This window comes from Clarias gariepinus, chromosome 17, assembly GCF_024256425.1.
Source record: "Clarias gariepinus isolate MV-2021 ecotype Netherlands chromosome 17, CGAR_prim_01v2, whole genome shotgun sequence".
NCBI lineage: Eukaryota > Metazoa > Chordata > Actinopteri > Siluriformes > Clariidae > Clarias > Clarias gariepinus.
In genome coordinates, this window is record NC_071116.1 from 23,764,761 (window position 1) to 23,784,966 (window position 20,206).

At 39.6% G+C, this 20,206-nt stretch overlaps 2 protein-coding genes across 3 annotated transcripts in view; one reads left to right on the plus strand and one right to left on the minus strand.

Moving 5' to 3' along the window:
* aak1b (AP2 associated kinase 1b) overlaps positions 1-6,686 on the plus strand; it is a 33,028-nt gene extending 26,342 nt beyond the window's left edge. For both annotated transcript variants that reach the window (XM_053476292.1, XM_053476294.1), the window contains exon 21: positions 3,545-6,686. In XM_053476292.1, coding sequence (XP_053332267.1) covers positions 3,545-4,107 — 563 coding nt within the window. In that variant the 3' untranslated portion in view covers positions 4,108-6,686. The remainder of the gene's footprint in view (positions 1-3,544) is intronic.
* A 16-nt stretch (positions 6,687-6,702) lies between these two features.
* antxr1b (ANTXR cell adhesion molecule 1b) overlaps positions 6,703-20,206 on the minus strand; it is a 35,829-nt gene continuing 22,325 nt past the window's right edge. The window contains exons 15-18 of the mRNA XM_053476296.1: positions 16,925-17,026; positions 15,290-15,463; positions 12,693-12,773; positions 6,703-8,550 (exon numbers count right to left, since the gene is read on the minus strand). Of these exons, the coding sequence (XP_053332271.1) occupies positions 8,083-8,550; positions 12,693-12,773; positions 15,290-15,463; positions 16,925-17,026 (825 nt within the window). The 3' untranslated portion in view covers positions 6,703-8,082. The remainder of the gene's footprint in view (positions 8,551-12,692; positions 12,774-15,289; positions 15,464-16,924; positions 17,027-20,206) is intronic.

Below are 20,206 nucleotides of genomic sequence, written 5' to 3' on the forward strand. Positions count from 1 at the left end.
TTGGTCTCATTTTTCCGGTCGAGCGAAAAGCATGAACATGGTAAGAGGCGCTAGCTGTAGGCTACAGAGCTGTTACAAAACACCTGAACTGGAGCCTCCTTCCATAAATGCAAAACCATCATCTCTTAGAGAAAACTTTAAATCAACAACAGCATAACCACCATACACCATATCTTACCTTTTCTAGGTATGGTAAAGTGCTAACTGAATAGGCCCACGGCTATGCCGAATCTTCTAAACTCATTTCCTTAAACTATAGAAGCCTCTGGTTTAGAGAGTGCGACTCTGCCCACTCAGAAATATCGAAATACAAGAGGTGATCAACTCAAGACTTAAAACTGATTGACGTTTACAGTAGTCTTCAAGTACAATATGGTGATGAGACTCTTAGCTGCAGTAAATCATACAAATGGTGCAAAAGTTTTTTTTTTAACGTACATCTAACATATCCTTGAAAAACTTGTCACCAACATGCCTTCTGCACACCTATCTGTGGGAACTGTACACAGAATCATTCATGAATACCATTTGCACATTACAGCTATTGCCACATTCCCCATACAGTCCTGACCTCTTTTCAAGCCATTTCCACATGTTTGGGTCATTAAAGGAATTCCTGGGAGGCCAGCGTTTCAGACGTGGAAATCCAAGCACTAGTGAAACGCTGGTTTAATAGTGCATTAGTGAAGTATGGGATTATATAGAGAAATAAAGGGAGTTTTTACTTTCATAACTGTGCTCTGTTATCCTGCACAATCAAATGTTATGGTTTGATTTCAACAGTCCCAAATAAAGGAAAGAGAGAGAGTCTGGTGAGAGAAAGACTATTATATCATAAGTGATAAGTTTCTCAGACCTTACACAACATTAAGTTGAACTATAAACCATTAAAATGTGCAACTCCTTAGATGCGGTTATTTCCGTATAGCTCCACAGTCTGTCATGTGTGTGTGTGTTTGTGTTTCATACTTAATCAACACCTCATGACCAGTCAGGACTGAGAATGGAGCATAGCTGTGGTATAAACTCTTATGCAGTATGCCAAAATATTGAACACATATGGTGTAGCAGGAAGTCTCATTGTTCTGTTCATTTATAAGCAATTAAGTAAAAATATGTAGTCATAAAAAAAATGCTATTTTATTTTATAGCAGTGCACCTGCAAGTGCAGACAAGTAATCACTAACAAGCTCAAACTCAGAAATTAAAGCAAAAATTGCTTTGGTTTTACTCTGGTTAACAGCCTCTGCTTCATCTTCTTCAGGTAAGATTTATTTTTCACTGATTTACAAGAATTAACAATTTATTCACCCTCTTTCTAATTCTCTATACCACATTATCCCGTACCGGGTCACAGGTGGCCTGTAGCCCATCTTAGGGGACTTGAGACACTAGGCAGGCTACACATCGAATGGGGTGCTAGTCTGTTTCAGGGCACAAAAGCACATATATAATCACATGCAGTGGAACCTTAATTCGTTCCGGAAGCGGGCTTATATTCCAAAACACTCCTAAATCAAAGTGAATTTTCCTCCAAAAAATAATGGAAACTCAAATTTTTGTGTTCCACAGCCCAAACAAATAAATACATGAAAATAATTAATACAATATATAACGTAAAAAAAAAAAACAAATTAACCTGCATTTACCTTTAAAAAAAGTAAAAATAAATCCCAAAAGATAAGTGTTTCTGTTTATGTGCGGAGGCGCTGTGTATGTGTGTGTGTGTAAAGCAGGGACCATTGGTAATGACACTCGCGTGAGCGCATACTAACGGAATCAATGATGTAAAGTAAAACAACAGATGAACCTGCACAGTGTTTCTTTGTAGAGCAAAGTTGTGTGTGTGGACCACGTAAGGGCCACTATGCCATTGTGCCGCCATCTTATTAATCGTCTATTCTATATAAAAATTTTTTTTTTTTTTTTATATATATACATTCTTCTAAGAAGCAGATAAACATTTCAGTGGTAAATTTAATCGAATTGATTTGTTGAAAATAAGAGCATAAAAGTACCTTTTAAGCACCCAAAGACTCTTTACATTGAAAGTAAAAGGCCCGAAAACTCAAAATATCAAAGTATTTGATATATTAATAAAAGTATTAAAAGCAAGTCATTAAAAATAGTAGACAAGTGAAATAAACAAGGTTAAGTATTGTTTAAATTGAAATAAACAATTAATTAGTAAAAGCTGATAATCCTTGTGTAGAAAGTAAAATAAGTACTAAACACACTACCTAAAAAGGGAAGACAAAAAAAAAAAAAAAAGTAACGCACTGTCATTCAGTCACTTTTAGATTTAATCACAGGTGGTGTAATCAAATGTGGTGTCCAGTTAATCTGTGAAAATTATTTCTCATGCTCCCAAAACCTTTTCTGGAATATCCCGTGCCATCAGGGAAGAAAAACTCCATAGATGTGGTAACAACAACATAACATTGGTGAGCCTAAACCTGACCGACTGAAGAAGCCCCAGATCAGAAGAACACAGGTTTATACAGTGGTCACAAAGCATAATGGGTACATTGCTTCATACGCTTCCCTTCTTACCCTGACGTGCCCATCGCTCTGGAATCAGGAAAAATTGCACTCCTCAAATCACATGACCTTTTTCCATCGCTTCAAAATCCAATCTTCATACTCCTCAGTAAATAGAAGCTTTTGTATTGATGAGTCTCACTATTATAAGGTGAGGCAGATTGCAGTGTTTGGTCCAAGCTTTAAATGTCAGTAAAAATTTTAAGTGAACACGATGAGATACTTGTGATGGGGCCAGGGGTAGCTCAGTGGTTAAGGCATTGGACTACGGTTCGGAAGATCCTAGGTTTAAACCCCACAACCACCAAGTTGTCACTGTTGGGCCCTTGAGCAAGGCCCTTAACCCACAACTGCTCAGATGTGTAATGAGATAAAAATGTAAGTCGCTCTGGATAAGAGCGTCTGCCAAATGCCTAAATGTAATGTGTTTCATTATTTTTTATCGTGCAACTCTTTCTGCAGAATTATGAATAACCTGTAACGCTGTAAATGTTTTTTGTTTTTTGGGGGGGTGCCAAATAAAACAGAGATACAATAGTCAATGCAAGATGTAACTAGAGCGTTGACCAGGACTCGGTGCTCGATTAAGGATTAAGAGAGACAACGGTGCAGCCTTGAGAGATAAAGTTAAACAAATGGTGCTGTCTAAAATTACACCAAAGCTCAAGACACTCGTGCCCTTCGGGACTTCTGACTGTGGCTCTAGCTTCGTGATTTGGATTCCTGATCTTTTAACAATGGGGCATTTTTTCCTCATCTGCACAGCTTCATGCATGTCTAACAGAATAGTTACGCTTCTATTTTAAACCCACGTTTCAATCAGTGTGTGACTAATATTTGCCAGTTCAGGACTCAATTCTTCCATCTCAGGTAATTTAATGCACAGTCTTATTTGGTGGCCGTTAAAACCTCCAGATGATGGTATCAACTGCAGGCTCTGTGGAGTCACACCATGTTGAATATCATTCAATTATTACCTGATCTTTTCTTCTTCTATGTGCAGGTGAGCCAATCAGTATGAACGGTTACACACCTGGAGCTCCTGAACAAGACCAGGAGAAGAAAGAGGATTTCGCTGGCATCTCGTCTGTGGACGTTTTCTCCCTCGCTCCCTTCCCTTCCAGGCAACAAGATGTTTTTCTTCAGGCTCCGTTTGGGCCTCGTAAAAATGTTTCAGTGCTCCAGCCATTTACAGTGAACTATGAGACATCCAGTGAGGGACAGCAGACAATCACAGCGCCTTGTGTCAACTCGCAGGCAGCTACAGGGCACCAGGCTGTCTCTGCTGTCAGGCAGCAAACAGTCAAAGTGCCCCAAGTCACATCTAATGTCCGACAGGAGCCAATTACAGCACAGCATGTCTTGCCTGATGGCAATCCTCAGCCGCGTGACACGGCACACCGTGTCTTGTCCAGTGTGGGACAGCAGCCAATCACAGCGCACCGTGTCGTGTCCAGTGTGGGACAGCAAGCTGCGGTTGGCTCTGTCTCTGTTGGGCCACTTTATTCCTGGACTTTAGATGTCAGAACAACATTTCAGCCCAAGTGTCATCAGGAAAAGCCTTAATGTTGTACACACAAACACACACACGTGTTTAACAAAGAATTGCAGTGGTAAAGGCCTATTTAGAGTGAACACCATGCAACTAAATTAGTATCTGTTTCACAGAGATGGCACCAGCTGAGCAACAGGTTCTCTCTGAAGTGAGTTTCAGCATTGTTCAGTGTGTCAGGATATTCGGTATATGACCTGGTTAACAGGCACATTTTAAACAGTGTGAACTGTTCAACAGGCACATCGTTTAAAGTTTTATCCTGCAAATAAATAAATAAAAAAAATCATGTTTGGTCATAAAAGTGAATAATGGGGAAGTGATTATTGACAAACAGAACCACACAATTCAAGCACAACGTTATCTCAGAAATGTGTGGGACTGTAGGAGGACTCAACTAGCCGCCTCTTCTGTGCAGCACTTTATTTTCTTTATACATCAACATAATGCTCCAAGGTATGAAGTAGTAAAGCATTTTTAGACCTAGCACCTCCGTATATTACTTTTTATGTTTTTACATAAGTAAATTATGACTTATCCATATAACCACAACAGTATTTAGACATATATACTCAACACGTAAACGAAGGAGAATGTGAATTAAGCAAATAGAACTTAAAATGCTAATTAGAATGTAAAACTGTTTCATTTTTCTTTACATCTTAATTCATAAACTGCCTGTAATACCATACGTCAATGCAAAATCATAGGCATCTTTATTTCTGATTATAAACCAGCTCTTTGGAGACATTCCCCTGGCCCCACCTCTCAGCTCTTCAGAGACATTCCCATTTTTCCATTTCTCAGTTTTTTAAAGACATTCCCCTGGTCCCGTGCTTCAGTTCTTTTAAAGACATTCCACTGTCCTCAGCCTTCAGTTCTTTAGAGACATTTCCAATGTCCCACCCCTCACTTCTTTAGAGACATGCCCCCTGTCCCATTCCGTCAGTTCATTAAAAACATCCTAATGGCCCCACCCCCCAGTACATTAAAGACATTCCCCTGGCTCCACCCTTCAGTTCTTTAAAGACATTTTAACTGCCCCACCCCTCACTTCTTTAGAGACATTCCCCTGGCTCCACCCTTCAGTTCTTTAAAGACATTTTAACTGCCCCACCCCTCACTTCTTTAGAGACATTCCCATGGCCCCACCCTTCAGTTCTTTAAAGATATTCCCATGGTTTCATCCCTCAGTTCTACAGAGATGGTTTCCTGCCCCACCCCTCAGTTCTTAAGGGACATTGCCTAACCCCACCTCTTAGTTTTTTAGAGACATTCCCTTTCCCCACCCCTCAGTTTTAGACATTCCCCTAGTTCCATTACTTGGTTCTTTAAAGACAGTCCCTTGACTCCACCCCTCAGTTATTTATAGCCGTTCCCCTAGCAACATCCATCAGAATTTTGGAGCTATTCCCCTGGCCCCACGCCTTAGTTTTTGGAGACCCCCTTCTTGGCCCCAATCCTGACGTCCTTTGAGCCATTTCCATGGCCCTACCCCTTTGTTTATTAGAGCCATTCCCTTTGGCCCCTTTAACATTATTCTCCTAGTTACATCCATAATTCCCTTGGCTCCACCCCTCATCTCCCTAGAGCCATTCCCCAGGTCCTGCTTCTAACCTTTTGGAGCCAATCATTATGCAAAGCTGTAAGAAATGTAGCTGTAATATTAACATAGGGATTCAGTGCTTACAAAGTTCAGCTGCAGGTTTACAGATTTGATTACAGATTTGCATTTTACAAGGTTACGTTTCTTTGTTTAATTTCTATACAAATATTTAAACAGACTGATTAAATCACGTCTCAAATTTTCTTCAGAGAATATTTTGCGTTTTGGTACTGTAGCATTAATTTCTCATTAGCAGGTGCTGTGTAAATGAAAATGAGCCTTTGATACCTCTGTCATAAATAATGAGGATATTGTAATGAGGAGAAAGCAGTGACAACAGCATTAAAGGTACAATTTTGAGATTGCTAACTAAGTTATACTGTATAGGTCAAAGGTCAGCGTTTTCAATCTGTTTAAAGAATTTCTAAGGTTTTTTTTTTTAATCATGGTACATTTTTTGCTGTAAATTGTCACATGGACAGCTCTGTAAGTTCATATTATTATTTGGAGGTATGTTCTTCTTCGCTGTACTGTTTAAAGAATGAGGCAAATGTTAAATCTTTTCTGAGAGTTAAATCGTATTATGAAGACGTTTTGGCTTCTGCTGTGCTTCGCCTGCGGTGTTTATTGGCCGTATATAAGCCTCAGCTGTCAGTGTCTGCTGGCGTTTAGAAATGTTCCATTTCCACTCTCATGTCACTTACAGTTTAAGTGTCTCAGAGTGAAAGCTGCTGTGTCATCGTGGGCTCGAAGGGGGTCATTTTGTCTCCTTTCTTTCTTTTTGGGAGTAAACGCAGCAAGTGGAGCTTAATATGCTCCAAACATTAGGAATAGTGCATGATAATCACATATATCTGTATGTCCATGTGTCAATTTGTCTTCATCTCTCTATGTATGTACTATCATTTTTTGTTTACCTGTCTGTTTCTGTAGGACAGCTCAAGATTGACTGTAAAACTGTGGAAAAATATTAAAGAAAAACATGCTAAAATACAGACTGATTTAAATTTTATTTGTTTTTATTAAAAAAAAATTGTAGAGTTACATGACAAACTGTGTGATCAGGTTAAGTAAGAATGTACAAAACATGCTCTGTGATTAGATTACATTAATGCCTCAAAAAAAAGTCTTCACAAAAAAAAAGAGCTACTATTGTATTTTCACAAGCAAGATAAAGTTTACATCCAGAAAATACAGATATGTTCTCCAAATAAGAAAATTAATTACAAAAATGGAAATAGCCCTTTTGACCATGTAATTATTTCTGCAATTACTTACAAGGCATCAGGATATCGGAATAATGCAATAATGTTACGTCATCAAAAAATGATCAATAGCTGAAAGCAAAATTTGCCAACGTTTATTCCGTTTCTGTCCAGAATACAATACGGCTGTATATACACATTTAAAGTCTTAAAAGTTTTTTTACACCCAATTGTAACTTCATTCACCTTTACATCATCCTTTCAAATTTTTATTACTTTAAAGCAAATGTTTGTGCAAATACATGCTTATTGTTCTGAAAGTAGAAAGCCAGGCGTGATACTGATCAAGTGCAAAGAGATGCAGAGGATTGCTTTTGCTCTTACTTTAAGTAAAAAAAAAAAGACAAAAATGACGCAGAGGGAAAAGAACAAAGGGAAAGGAAATAAAAATAGAGGAATGATGGAATATATGGGGAAAAAGATAAAATCTAGAGATAAAAATAAAAACAGGATTCAAGTAAAAATACTGGGGAAAAATAATGCAGAGATGAAGAATAGGGAAAAACAAAGCTGTGCTGAAAGAATGAAGGACAATTACATAAGAAAAGAAAATGAATGAAGGCCAGAACGAAAGAGAAGTTAAATGCTAGAAAGATAAGACTGTAATGATGGTGCAGTTTTACTTCATATGAATTTATGTGAAGTTGGTGATTGGTCAGCTGTTGTAGCACTATGACATCATAAGGGAGCACTCCAAAATTCCATCAAAGGAAAATTCCATTCCATTAAAGGAAATCTTCCACATTTCCTAAATGCAGGTCGCTCTCCATTCCACACTTCCACATACACAATGATTGTGCAATCATTTTTCCCAAAAAGTCATCCCAGAACAAGAACAAGATTGGAAGGTAGGGAACATCTTGTGATTCTCAAAATCATCTCATGTACACTACGCTTAATTCCTGTTTAATTTCTAAACCAACTTAAATGCCTGTCGTCATCAAGAGCGAAACATACCCAGGATGCATTGGTACAGTTTCCTACTTGAAACGGTGGATGAACTTGTTTATAAGCTCCACTCATGCGATGACGTCAAGCTGTTCATCTGGACTCATCATGTGGAAACAGAAAAAAAGCCCATGTCGCAATTTCCGCCTCACTTTAGTAGCCTCTTCCTTTTAGATGGAGGGACGTGGTGGTGGGCGAGATGGAGGAGGAGCCCGCATGGATGGAGACGAGTATGGAGGTGGAGCCGGACAGGAAGTAGTCGAAGTCTGAAAACTTGGAGGAGGAGAAGGTGGAGGGGATGGCGGTGGGGCCAGGAGGGAGGGTGGGGATCTAGTAGGTGGAGGAGAGTATGGAGGAGGAGTGCTGGCAGGAGGGGGTGGAGTGGATGGGAGAGGAGGAAGAGAGGATGTTGGGGATTGAGAAGGGAAGGAGTTGTAGGAAAAGTGGTCAGGATATGAAGAGTAGGCAGCGTAATTGCAGTTTGGGGTGGGAGGCAGTTTGCATTGTGGGGCTGGTGGGGTGGAATTAAGGGGCAAACTGTAGATGGGCTTGGGGCTGCCTTTGCTCTTGTTGCTGTTGTTGTGTGGATAACGAGGAGGAGGGTATGATTTCAACCTGGTGAAGTTCATGCAGCGACCCTGGGTGGAAAAAAAGACAAGTTTAGGGTTTGTGTTCATCCCTATTTTTAAATTCTAGTCTAATCTTATTAATTAATGTTTAAAAATGTATAATACTTCGTATTTGGCTTTCGTCAATGTAAGCTGGTAGTTAGCAGTGGTGTGCATCCATCTATACAGCCATCTATTATCTGTGCTGCTTATTCTGTGTAATGGTACAAAGCAGGGTACTCCCATTGAGTTCAGGGTCTAACCCAATGCAGAGCACCAGCACACACCCAGACCCAGTCAAACACTACGAGTCTGGAAACACCAAGTACCCGGAGGCACAGGCGGAACATGCAAACTTCATGCATAGCCTTGAGACGAGTCAAACCCATAACCCTGGAGGTTCGAGGCAACAGTGCTAACCACTAAGCCACTGTGCCACCCATACAAATAATTTATTATAACTACTGTACCGACCTTTGTACTGAGAATAATTCAAAAAGTGGGCATTACTTTTAATAATCTTTTAATTGAATTTATTAAACTCTTCCTCTATACAAAGGTACTACTCAACCTAGTCTCTATCACAAGCACATGTGTTTGCACTGTCATTGAAACCAACTCTCGATCTCACTGTCTCCCACTGTGTGGTTGGTCTTTAAAGCTGGTGGATCTCATTAGGCGTTTCATCACTGTAAATGTTCTGTAGCGCAGTGGGAGATCATCAACTACGATAAACGATTTTCAAAGAGGATTTAACAGTTGGGTTCAAGGAGGGTACAGATGCACTGTGCAAAAGTATTAGGTACAATAGTTTGTACAAACCTTGAGCCTGTCAGTTAATAATAATAATAATAATAATAATAATAATAATAATAATAAAAGGTTAGGCTCTTTTGCATTACTTTTTAGTACAGCCAAAAGTATTATTATATTACAATAAGCATTCAGGGAGATTGTTGGCTCAGTGGTAGGCTTCTCGCCTGCTGTGAGAAAGACCTGGGGTCTGATTTCCAGCCGGATCTCAGCCAATGCCCAATCCTAGATATCCTAAGTGCTAATCTCAAACCTGGGTAGAATTTGTCGTAAAAGTACAATTCCTCTCTACACTTTCTATCTCAGCCCACAGACCTGCTGTCTTTTAACGCTCCGCTCTAATGCTCTCAGCAGATATCCCTTAGAGAAGCATTTGCGTTCCTTCAGAGAGGAGTGCCATTACCAGTCTGCTTCATTCCTTGGCACTCTTATTCCCAACATCTGCAAATCCTTTACTTCTCTGTAACGTCTCCAAACTCATCTCGTGCAGAGTCAGGAAGACAGTCAGTTAATTCACTCCTAAATTACTTGATTATGTCTGACTCTGCTTGTTTTTCCTTTGCTCTTTTATATAAGAGCTTTTTATACACTTTTATATAAGAGACTGCTGAGAGTCATGGGAGGGAATAAACATTGATGAAATAAATGCTTGTATATCAAGGCACTTTGCACCCAATGTGTATTAGAGTCACAGAGACTTTCTGCTCTTTATCTTCATAACTCAGAACCTGATAAAATTTATATATACATAGTCATATATTTGACAAATATAACAAATCAGGCACCTGGAAGTCTGGATGCTAGTAACAAAGGTCCCCGGGTATATATGTTTCTAAAAATACACCGGCCGGCCAAAAAAAATCACAGTCTAATATTTTGTATGACCACCTTTTGCTTTGATTATGCCATGCAGTCAGCATTGCATCCTTCTGACAAGCTTGTGCAATTTCACAACATTTATTTCCATCCAGAGTTGCATTTATTTCTTTCCAAGAACTTGTATTGATGATGGGAGAGCTGGACCGCTGCATAAACTCTTCTCAATGCAGCCAAAGATACTTAATGGGGTTAAAGTCTGGACTTTGTGATGGCCAATCCATGTGTAAAAATGATGACACTCTTTCACAATTTGAATTCTTGCATCGTCATCTTGGAATATGCCCGTGCTATCAGGAAAGAAACAATCCATTTATGGAAAAATCTGGCCATCCAGTATTTTCAGGTCGTCAGATGACCTAATTATTTGGCCACATATCGTTGCGGGATGTAGACCTAACCAAGAGAAGCAATCCCAGATCATAATACTGCTCCATACAGTAGGTAGGCACTAGGCAAGATAGGTACTTCATCTGCCTCTCTGCTTACCCTGGTGCACCAATCACTCACTGGAACAGGGTAAATCTGGACTCTTCAGACCACATAACTTTTTTTCATTACAGTTATTCTTTATGCTTCTTACCAAATAGATTTTTTTTTTCCAATTAGCACTGCTAAATGGTTTTCCTAAGGCTACATAACCGTTTAGTCCCAATTCCATGAGTTCTCTTGGCATTGTGCATGTGGAAATCTCATTTTCACTATTAAATACAGCCATAAGTTCCACTGTTATGTTGTTTATGTCTTGATTTCATTAAGTATTTCAGTGCTCTCCAATAGTGATCATTCAACATGTTTTTCTAACCACATTTCTTCCACAGTGGATGGTTCCAACTAATAGATGGTTAACCACTTTCCTTCCAGGTTTTAATTATGCGTTGAACGGGTATTAACCCAATTAAGTAGTTTCAACAATATCTTTATTTATTTTTTTTGCTTGATGCGGGACAATAATTTGACTCTTCTGAAACAGAGTAACATCTTTGCCACGACCACAGGGTTTGTCTTCTGCCATGGTTGTTTAAGAACTTGGGGGGGTTAAATAACTTGTTCCCAGCTTAAACAATGCACTAATTGTCCAATGGCAGCTCTTACCTACTTGCCTTCTTAAATCCAGGCAGTGATTTTCTTCCTTGTTCCGCTAAAACAGGTCATCATGGACTCCGACAGCCTTCTAAAGGTGTGCTGTGGTATCTGGCACCAAGATGTTAACAGCAGATTCTTTAAGTCCTGTGAGCTGCCAGGTGTGTGTCCCATGAATCAAACTTGTTTATCCGGCACGTCCCACAGCTGCTCAAACAGATTTGGATCAGGGAACTCTAAGGCCAAGTCGTTTTCTTCAAACCATTCCTTTTTCCCATAGTGCACCCTGCGATGCACACATGCCTACTGTAGCTGTCCACATGATGTAAAAGAAAATCAGATTCATCAGACCAGGCCACCCTCTTGCATTGCTTTGTGGTCCAGTTCTGATGCATTGTGTGTTCTGACACCTTTCTATCACAGTCAGCATTTACCTTTTTATTTATTTGATCAATTTCTGCTACAGTAGCTATTCTCGGGGAATTGGACCAGACGGGATAGCCTTTGCTCTCCAAAGCGCTGAGCTTGAGCTTTGGTCATCCATGACCCTAATTGTTGTTTTGGTAGGTACAAAACACTGCATACTGGGGACACCCTACATGACTTGCTGTTTTGGAGACGCTATAAGCCAGTCATCTAGGCACACAATCTGGCCCTTGTCGAAGTTGCTCAGATCCTTACACTTGACCATTTGAACTGCTTTGAGAACTGTCTGATCACTTCCTACCTAATATATCCCATATTTTGACCACTGGCATTGTAATGACATAATCAATGTAATTCATCTCACCTGGCAGTGATTTTAATCTAAACGGCTAATAGGGGTATCTTCAGTTATTATAACTTTTCTGTGAGGGAAACAAGGAACAGCCTATAGGCATAGCGTACAACTTGAAACCTAAAAACAACCTGAGTGCATTGGATGCTTTGAATAAAGAGAAACTTTGACCATTACCTATTGGCCATACAGAACTCATAGGGTTCTAGAAATTTACAAATTAACTGTAAATACATTGAGGTGCACTTTTGCAATGCGACACTGCAGGATGTGTTAAGAAAATAGTCGTCTCATTGTCTATGCCGCTTTATCCTGTATACAGTGCTGCAGGAGGCCAGGAGCCTATCCCAGGAGACTTAGGGCACGAGGCTGGGTACGATCTGGAGAGGGTGCCAATCCATCGCAAGGCACACACACATACACTTTGGGAACCCCAATCAACCTAATCTGCATGTCTTTGGACTGTGGTAGGAAGCTGGAGTACCCCAAGCTCTGGGAGAACATGCAAACAGAGGCGGGAATCAAACCCGGACTCTGGAGGTGCAAAGCGACAGCGGTAACCACTAAGCCACTGTGCCGTTCAGTAAGTCATGTGGGATAAATCGGATTAACAGATTCTCACCTTCTCTCCAGGTTTCGGTCTCATCACAGAAACACGATCATATCCTCTCTTTAGCCAGACAAACAGAGCGTCCAGCTTGCCCTGAAAGACACAACAATTAGATGTTTTAAACAGATGCATTCACTACATTAACACAACATTATCATCAGTTATCATCATATCGCAAATTGAAGGACTATTTTTAGGATATAGTTAAAACATTGAGCATGACATACTGGATTGGATGTGGATTAGGTAATAGTCACTATATTGTTATAAGTTTTGATTATTCATTGCTGTTTGTTAAGTAAGACCCGGGTTCAAATCCCACCCAACATCCAAACCCAAGCCGCTGTGTTTCTGTGACGAGTTGTGTGCAGATCCGATGGTCCGGTGGTGACCCCTCGACGGGAGCAGCCGAAAAACCAACATCAACAACATGCATATAATAAAGCATTGTTAATAAAAATCTGCACAGCATCATTTAACAGGATATAGTCGATGACATCATCATAATCGTGTTAGTTTAAATCCAGTGAGGGTCGTAGGCCAAACGTGATGATACAGACAGACGACCGTAGCATTCTCGTACTGTATGTGTGTGTGTGTGTGTGTGTGTGTAAGAGGAATGTGTTTGGTGCAGAGCCTTTGCAATGCTGAGCACTTCCAGATTTTGCATGCTTTCATCTGTGCTCTGTCGATTATCCTCCCGAGGAAACCGGATACAAAACAAAACAACTAGATGTGCACTTGGAAAAAATAACAAATCCTATGCTGAAGAACATTTTTAATGAGATTTTAAAAAATGATAAAAAAAAAAAAAAAATCACTCAAGAGCATGCAGACAGGTGAAGTAAATTTCCGAGTCAGAAAAAAAAAAAAACATGAAATCTTATATAACGGAACTACTGTAGGTATCTCTTGGCAATTACATAGCAATAATACAAAACTATTCAAGATTATTGCAAGTCCATAAGCTTTCTAATCTTATATCTATCTATTTCTCTATGTCTTGTACTTGTCTCAGAGCTGCTCATCAAAATCCACCATGTATGTAGTGGAGGACGAGTGTGTGTCGTGAGCACACAGTCCAGTCACAGTACAGAGTTGAGCTCAGTTCAGTGTCTGCTTTCGATTAAACTGAAATGACTGTGATCTTATGCTTCAGTGCAGTTGATAGATGAATGATGAGACAACACGGCTATCTGACTCCTCAGGAGTGCCACACTACCGCTTTGTATACACACACACACACATACACATGGCCATACTGTCATGCCATACTCATCCCTTCTTAAATACTGTTCATATACACTCATACTGTGTCTGTTGACTGTGTGTGTGTGTGTGTGTGTGTGTGATTACAGCATGACGAGGGTCTGTTGTCGCACATAAACACTGTAAGCGCTCATGCTTGACTTGAACCAATGAACTCTGGGTCCGTCCCAAACCGCAAATCCATTATTAAACCCAATGAGTGTGCATTCAGTGATTTGATTCTTTTGGAGGATCAAATTAATCTCAATGTTTTACTGATTTATCAATAGTTTATGTGACTCTTTTAAGACATCATTAAACACTGTGTGAATTTTTTTGAGGATTTGAACTCATGACCTTCTAAACAGTAGTCCAAATCCCAGCCACTTTTATAAAGATGCACATTGTATTAGTGACCCACATTACTCTTCTGATTCTTTTAAACACAATTAAACTGTGAGCTTTGATTAGTTCATCATTAGTAGCATCATTCAACGTTCATCAAAAATTCTTTGTTTTGTGATCTTATTTACTGGTTTGATTCTTTTGAACCTACCCAAACCCTGTGTCCTAGTGATTCAATACTTTTTACTGACGTTTTTTTTTTATCATAACTGAATCCACTGTACTGTATTAGTGATTATTTTACTCATTTGATTTAATTTCCACATTCAATTATTTTTTGAGTCCGTGAGCTCACAGTTCTCGTGATTCAACAGAATGATTTGAGTCACTTGTACGTCCCTGATCTCATTGTCCTAATGATTCAGTTATACTGACTTGATTTTTTAAACATGCCCAAGTTCACTGTATCAGTGATTCATTTTGATTTTTTCCCATCTGGCGCTTTTGAACGTCCCTGAGCTGTCCTTATGATTCAATTTAGTGATTTGATTCATTTGAACCTCCCTAAACTCAGTGTCAAAGTGATTCAAATATATTTTTATTTGATTCATTTAAACATCCCTGATCTTAATGACACGGTAATTCATATTTACTGACTTGATTATTTTAAACATGACTAAATTTACAGTATTAATGATTCATTTAACTGATTTGATTCATTTGAACATCCTTGAATGTATGGCTTTAGTGTTTTATTTTATTCTATTTTAGGTACAGTTTAATAATTTTAATATTTAAAACTGTATGTATAAATGAGGCAGACCTTTCATTGGCGTTTATTTGATTAATCTGAAAGAGCTTCCCTGTAACAGCTACCATAGCCAAAGGATAAGATTTAATATTATATAGTTATTTATATTATTTATTTTTTACAGTTTTAGATGAAAGTCAAAATATGTAGGTTGTAAATAATATGTATGTCGATAATATGTATGTGTTGTTTGTTTTTGTTTTACCTTAATGGGCGTGTACCATTTAGGAGGCGAGATGGGTTTGCGCATGCCGTTATTGAGAGTCCGCGAAGGTGGAAACTCAAACTCGTACTCCACTTCAGGCAGCGTCACTTTGGCATTTTTTGCTTTCTCCAGCTTTGCTCCCTCTTCTGTCGATCCCTTATCACCCCACCTCACCTACAAATACACACACACACACACACACACACACACACACACACACACACACATACACAGAGTTATACATACTGTACATACTGTATAGAATTACCCATTGACCATAAGTTCACATTTACATTTAAATTTAGGCATTTGGCAGACACTCTCATCCAGAGCAACTTACAAGAAGTCTAGACTGATGTAACCTCCAGCTAATGATGCGACACAGAACTGAATTTGACATTAATAACTTGCAAAATGTATCACTGTTAGATTATGGTTAACATCAATGGCGTGGCTTGGTGGCCTAGTGGTTAGTTCTGTCGCCTTGGAACCCTAGGATCTGGGTTTGGTTCCCACTGTGGATCTGTGTGCATAGAGTTTGCATGTTCTCCCTGTGCTTTGTGGGTTTCCTCCCAAAGACATGCAGATTAGTCTAATTGGAGTTCCCAAATTACAGGATGAAGTGGTATAGACGATGACTGAGTGGGTCTGTGCATAACGCCAATGGATGATCAGGCACAAAATAGCCAGAAACCTTTCATGACTTGGTTTTAGCATTTGTGACATTACTTTTTAAAAGGTCTAAATCTGAACATTTATGAAGCAGAGCTGCGGCTCTGCATTGTTTCATTTTGTAAAATTATTCATTTTACAAAGTTATCAAACTTGGACTCCATTTGTCCAGTGGGAGTATCTCCACCTGCTTTGCAATTCCCAGACGGGGAACCTCAGCCTGAAGTGTCAGTGCACTGTTAGTGCTGGTCCCGAACCTTCCATAAATGATGAGGTTTCTGTTGGGAAGCACATCTGGCAAAAGAAATCTGTGCCAAATCAAGTATGTGAATAAAATGATTTGCTGTAGAGAGCCCTAAGGGGAGCAGCCAGGAGAACATCATCATCAAGTTATCAAACTTGGACAAAGGAAAGTTTAAAAATGTGCAGCGTATAATTGTAAACATTTAAATGATGAGCATAGTATTTGAAATGTTGGAGTAGTTCATTCATTTATCTTCCATACCACTTATCCCGTATACAGGGTCACGGGGGACATGAAGTCTGTCCCAGGAGACATTGGGCTTGTGCCAGGGTACATCCAGGGCAGAGTCCCAATCCATCGCAGGGCGCACACACACACACACTATGGGCAAGTTGGAATGCCAGTTAACTTAATCTGCAAGTCTTTGGACTTTGGGAGGAAACCTGAGTACCTGGAGAAAACACACCAAGCACGTGGAGAACATGCAAACTCCATACACATAGGCCCTGAGGCACAAATCGAACCTTGGACCCTGGAGGTGCGAGGCCACAGGTGCTAACCCTTACGCCACCGTGCCACCTAATTCTTGGATTGTGTTCATAAAATAAACCTGAACTGCACTATAAGCAGATTAATTAGGCAAAATAAGTTAATTTTTTCTAACTGAGTCTTAGTTCAGTTTCAAAATATCAACCACTTCCATTCCATCTTTTCCTCACCTCCATACGTTTGATTCCTCCTACTCCTCTTCCTCCATAATAGGACGCGTCCACCGTCGGCCATTTCTTCTTTAGGAAGCCATCTTCATCTTCTTCTTCATCCTTTGGACAGTAGAAAGAGCATAGACCAGGAGGACAAACTGAATCAGTTGATAAACTCAGTTGTATTACATTAATTGCACAGTACGATTTGTACCATCTCTTCCCTTTTAGTCGGGTTTGTATCCTACAGTAATACACGTTTCTTAAAGTCATGGATTGTTCAATGTCAATTCAATTGTACTGAAGAAAGATTTATAGCTTTGTGCAATAAAGTTTTGTTTAAAACAGGTAAGAAAAACGTACAAGTGTGTTTTTATGTCTTTTCTGTCGACGGCATTTCCTGTTTTTTTGTTTTTCATTCCCTTTTCCAGCACCAGCGCAACTCATCTGGATTAAGTGGTTTTGGGCTATTAAATCGATAAATTCCAAACTTACACATGCAATTCCTTTTTCCCCCTCAAACTCCTCTTGCTTAATTTATCATCGTGATGGAGCCAAAAATAATAAAACAGCAAAGAAATGTCCATATTCTGACACATTTCTAAAACTTTAGGAGTGCTTAAAAACAGGATGAGGCTTGAAAGGATACATAAGTAAGAAAAAACAGAACATTTATATGGCTGTGTTAAAATGAGTTCAGCTGGTAAAACTGCACAGAAGAAGAATCACGAGCCAGCGAGTGATCACGAAAAGGAAAGCAAAAATTACAAAACGCAGTCGCAAATGGTAAACCATCTGAAAATTAGTTTAAGAACGGGCAAATAAATGTGCAAACTCTGGAATTTCCCAAACTGCCCGCCGAACACTTTAAAAGTGTGTGCGTACACATATATTATATAATTTTCAGTATCAGTTGTGTGTTCACTATGTACAGTATTTCATATGCAGATGTATAAACTATTCAAACTGCCTGCCTTTCCACAGTTTCAGAGCCCCAAGCTTGGTTTTATTTAAGAAGATATTTTCTTCAAAAAGTTAGATTTGTTTGTCTGGGACGGTTTGGAATGGTTAGGAATGTTTTTTTATTTTATTCCATAAACACACATCCTCAGACACTGCTTTATAAGAGTTAACTGCTTAAATCTCTTAGACATAGTTGAGGTTTGGTTTGGGGATTTTTTTCAAAGATTTGCAATTTGGAGTTTCTTTTTCAGGATTGCCATGTGGTTTGGAAATGTTAAAAAAATTAAGTACATCTCCAAAGTTTGGTGATTAGTGCATATATATATATATACAGGGATGAAACTGGTTTTAGACCACAATAATTCATTAGTATTGTGTAGGGCCTCCTTTTCCTTTTTACAAGTCCAAGAAACAAGTCCTGCACAGCGGCCAGAGGGATTTTGAGCCATTCTTCTTGCAAAATAGTGGCCAGGTCACTACATGATGCTGCTGGAGTAAAATGTTTCCTGACTCGCTCCCCCAAAACACCCCAAAGTGGCTTAATAATATTTAGATCTGGTGACTGTGCAGGCCATGGGAGATGTTCAACCTCACTTCCATGTTCATCAGACCACTCTGTCACCAGTCTTGCTGTACTGTATGTATTGGTGCATTATCATCCTGATACATGGCACTGCCTTCAAAATACAATGTTTGAACCATTGGGTGCACATGGTCCTCCAGAATGGTTCGGTAGTCCTTGGCAGTGACGCGTCTATCTACCACAAGTATTGGGTCTAGGGAATGCCATGATATTTTAGCCCAAACTATCACTGATCCACCCCTATGCTACACTCTGGGCATGCAACAGTCTGACTGGTACGCTTCTTTGGGGCTTCTCCATACTGTAACTCTCCCGGATGTGGGAAAGACAGTGAAGGTGAATTTCCATTGTCCCAAGATTTTCACTGCTGGCACCGTTGAAAGTGACGTTTGAGACGAGCAAAGACTTTTAATTTGGCATTGGCACGAGTGACCAAGGCAGCCCAGCCATGTATATTAGCCCTGTGGAGCTCCCGACAAACAATTTTGCTGGAAACAGGAGAGCTGAGGTGCACATTAAATTCTTCAGTGAGTTTGCACCCAGACATCCCTTTCAGACAGCTTCCTCTTGCGTCTACAGTTACTCCTGTTGGATGTGGTTCGTCCTTCTTACATTTACATTTAGGTATTTGGCAGATGCTCTTATCCAGAGCCTTCTTGGTGGTAGGCTGACATTACCATGGATACCGTGGCTCTTGATACATCACAAAGACTTGCTGTCTTGGCCACAGATGCACCAGCGAGACGCGCACCAACAATTTGTCTTCTTTTGAACTATGATATGTCAGTGAAACTTACGAGATTACGAGTAACGCAGTTTGCGAGTGTTCCGCAAGACGAGCAAAGATTTTTAATACATTTTAACTTGAAAAACGAGCATTGTCTTGGTTCACGAGTGCCAAGTATCATGTATCACGCATGTGCTTCTTGTTTTGACGCCGAGCGTCACGTGATGACAACTGAGCCAATGTTTTTTCTCTCTGTTGCGCCGCGGAATTGGTGCTAATCGTCTTCCCTGCTGGGTCTTAGTGCTACGTTGCTCTACGTCAACATCCGTGCATGCGTGTACTGGTTACTATAACACTGTGACCATGTGTGTGTGTGAAACATTTTTGCAAGCGTGTGTGTACAGCGCGCATGTTTTGTTTATTATGAAAGTCTCATTAGAGGGTAAAGATCTATTTTTTCTCTCCCACTCTGTTTCTGTTTCTGTCTCTGCCTTACACAGAAACACTGCTCTGTCGCAATTCTTTTCAAAGGTAAAGTGCAGGTTCATTTTTTTTTTGTTCTGTATTGTTTTTGTTTTTTACTTTACAGCAGTGGATCCCTTAGTATGCGCTCACTCAAGTGTGACTAGCGATGTTCCTTGCTAATTTTTTTCCAATAAAACAGTCTCTCTGTTAATGTGTGTGTGTGTGCACGCACATTACACACACACATAGCGCCTGCGCGCATAAACGGAAACACTTATCTGTCGGGATTTGTTTTTACTTTTTTAAAGGTAAAGTGCAGGTTAATTTGTTCTATTTTTACTTTATATTTTTCATTAATTATTTTTCTGTGTTTATTTTTTTGGGCCATAGAACGAATAATTTAAGTTTCCATTATTTCTTATGGGAAAATTTAATTTTGTTTATGAGTGTTTTGGAATACGAGCCCGCTTCCGGGACGAATTATGTTTTGTAATCACTGTATTTTAAGCAAAACTGTGCTATTAATCTGCTAATTAAACCTTCACACTCTGCACTTACTGGT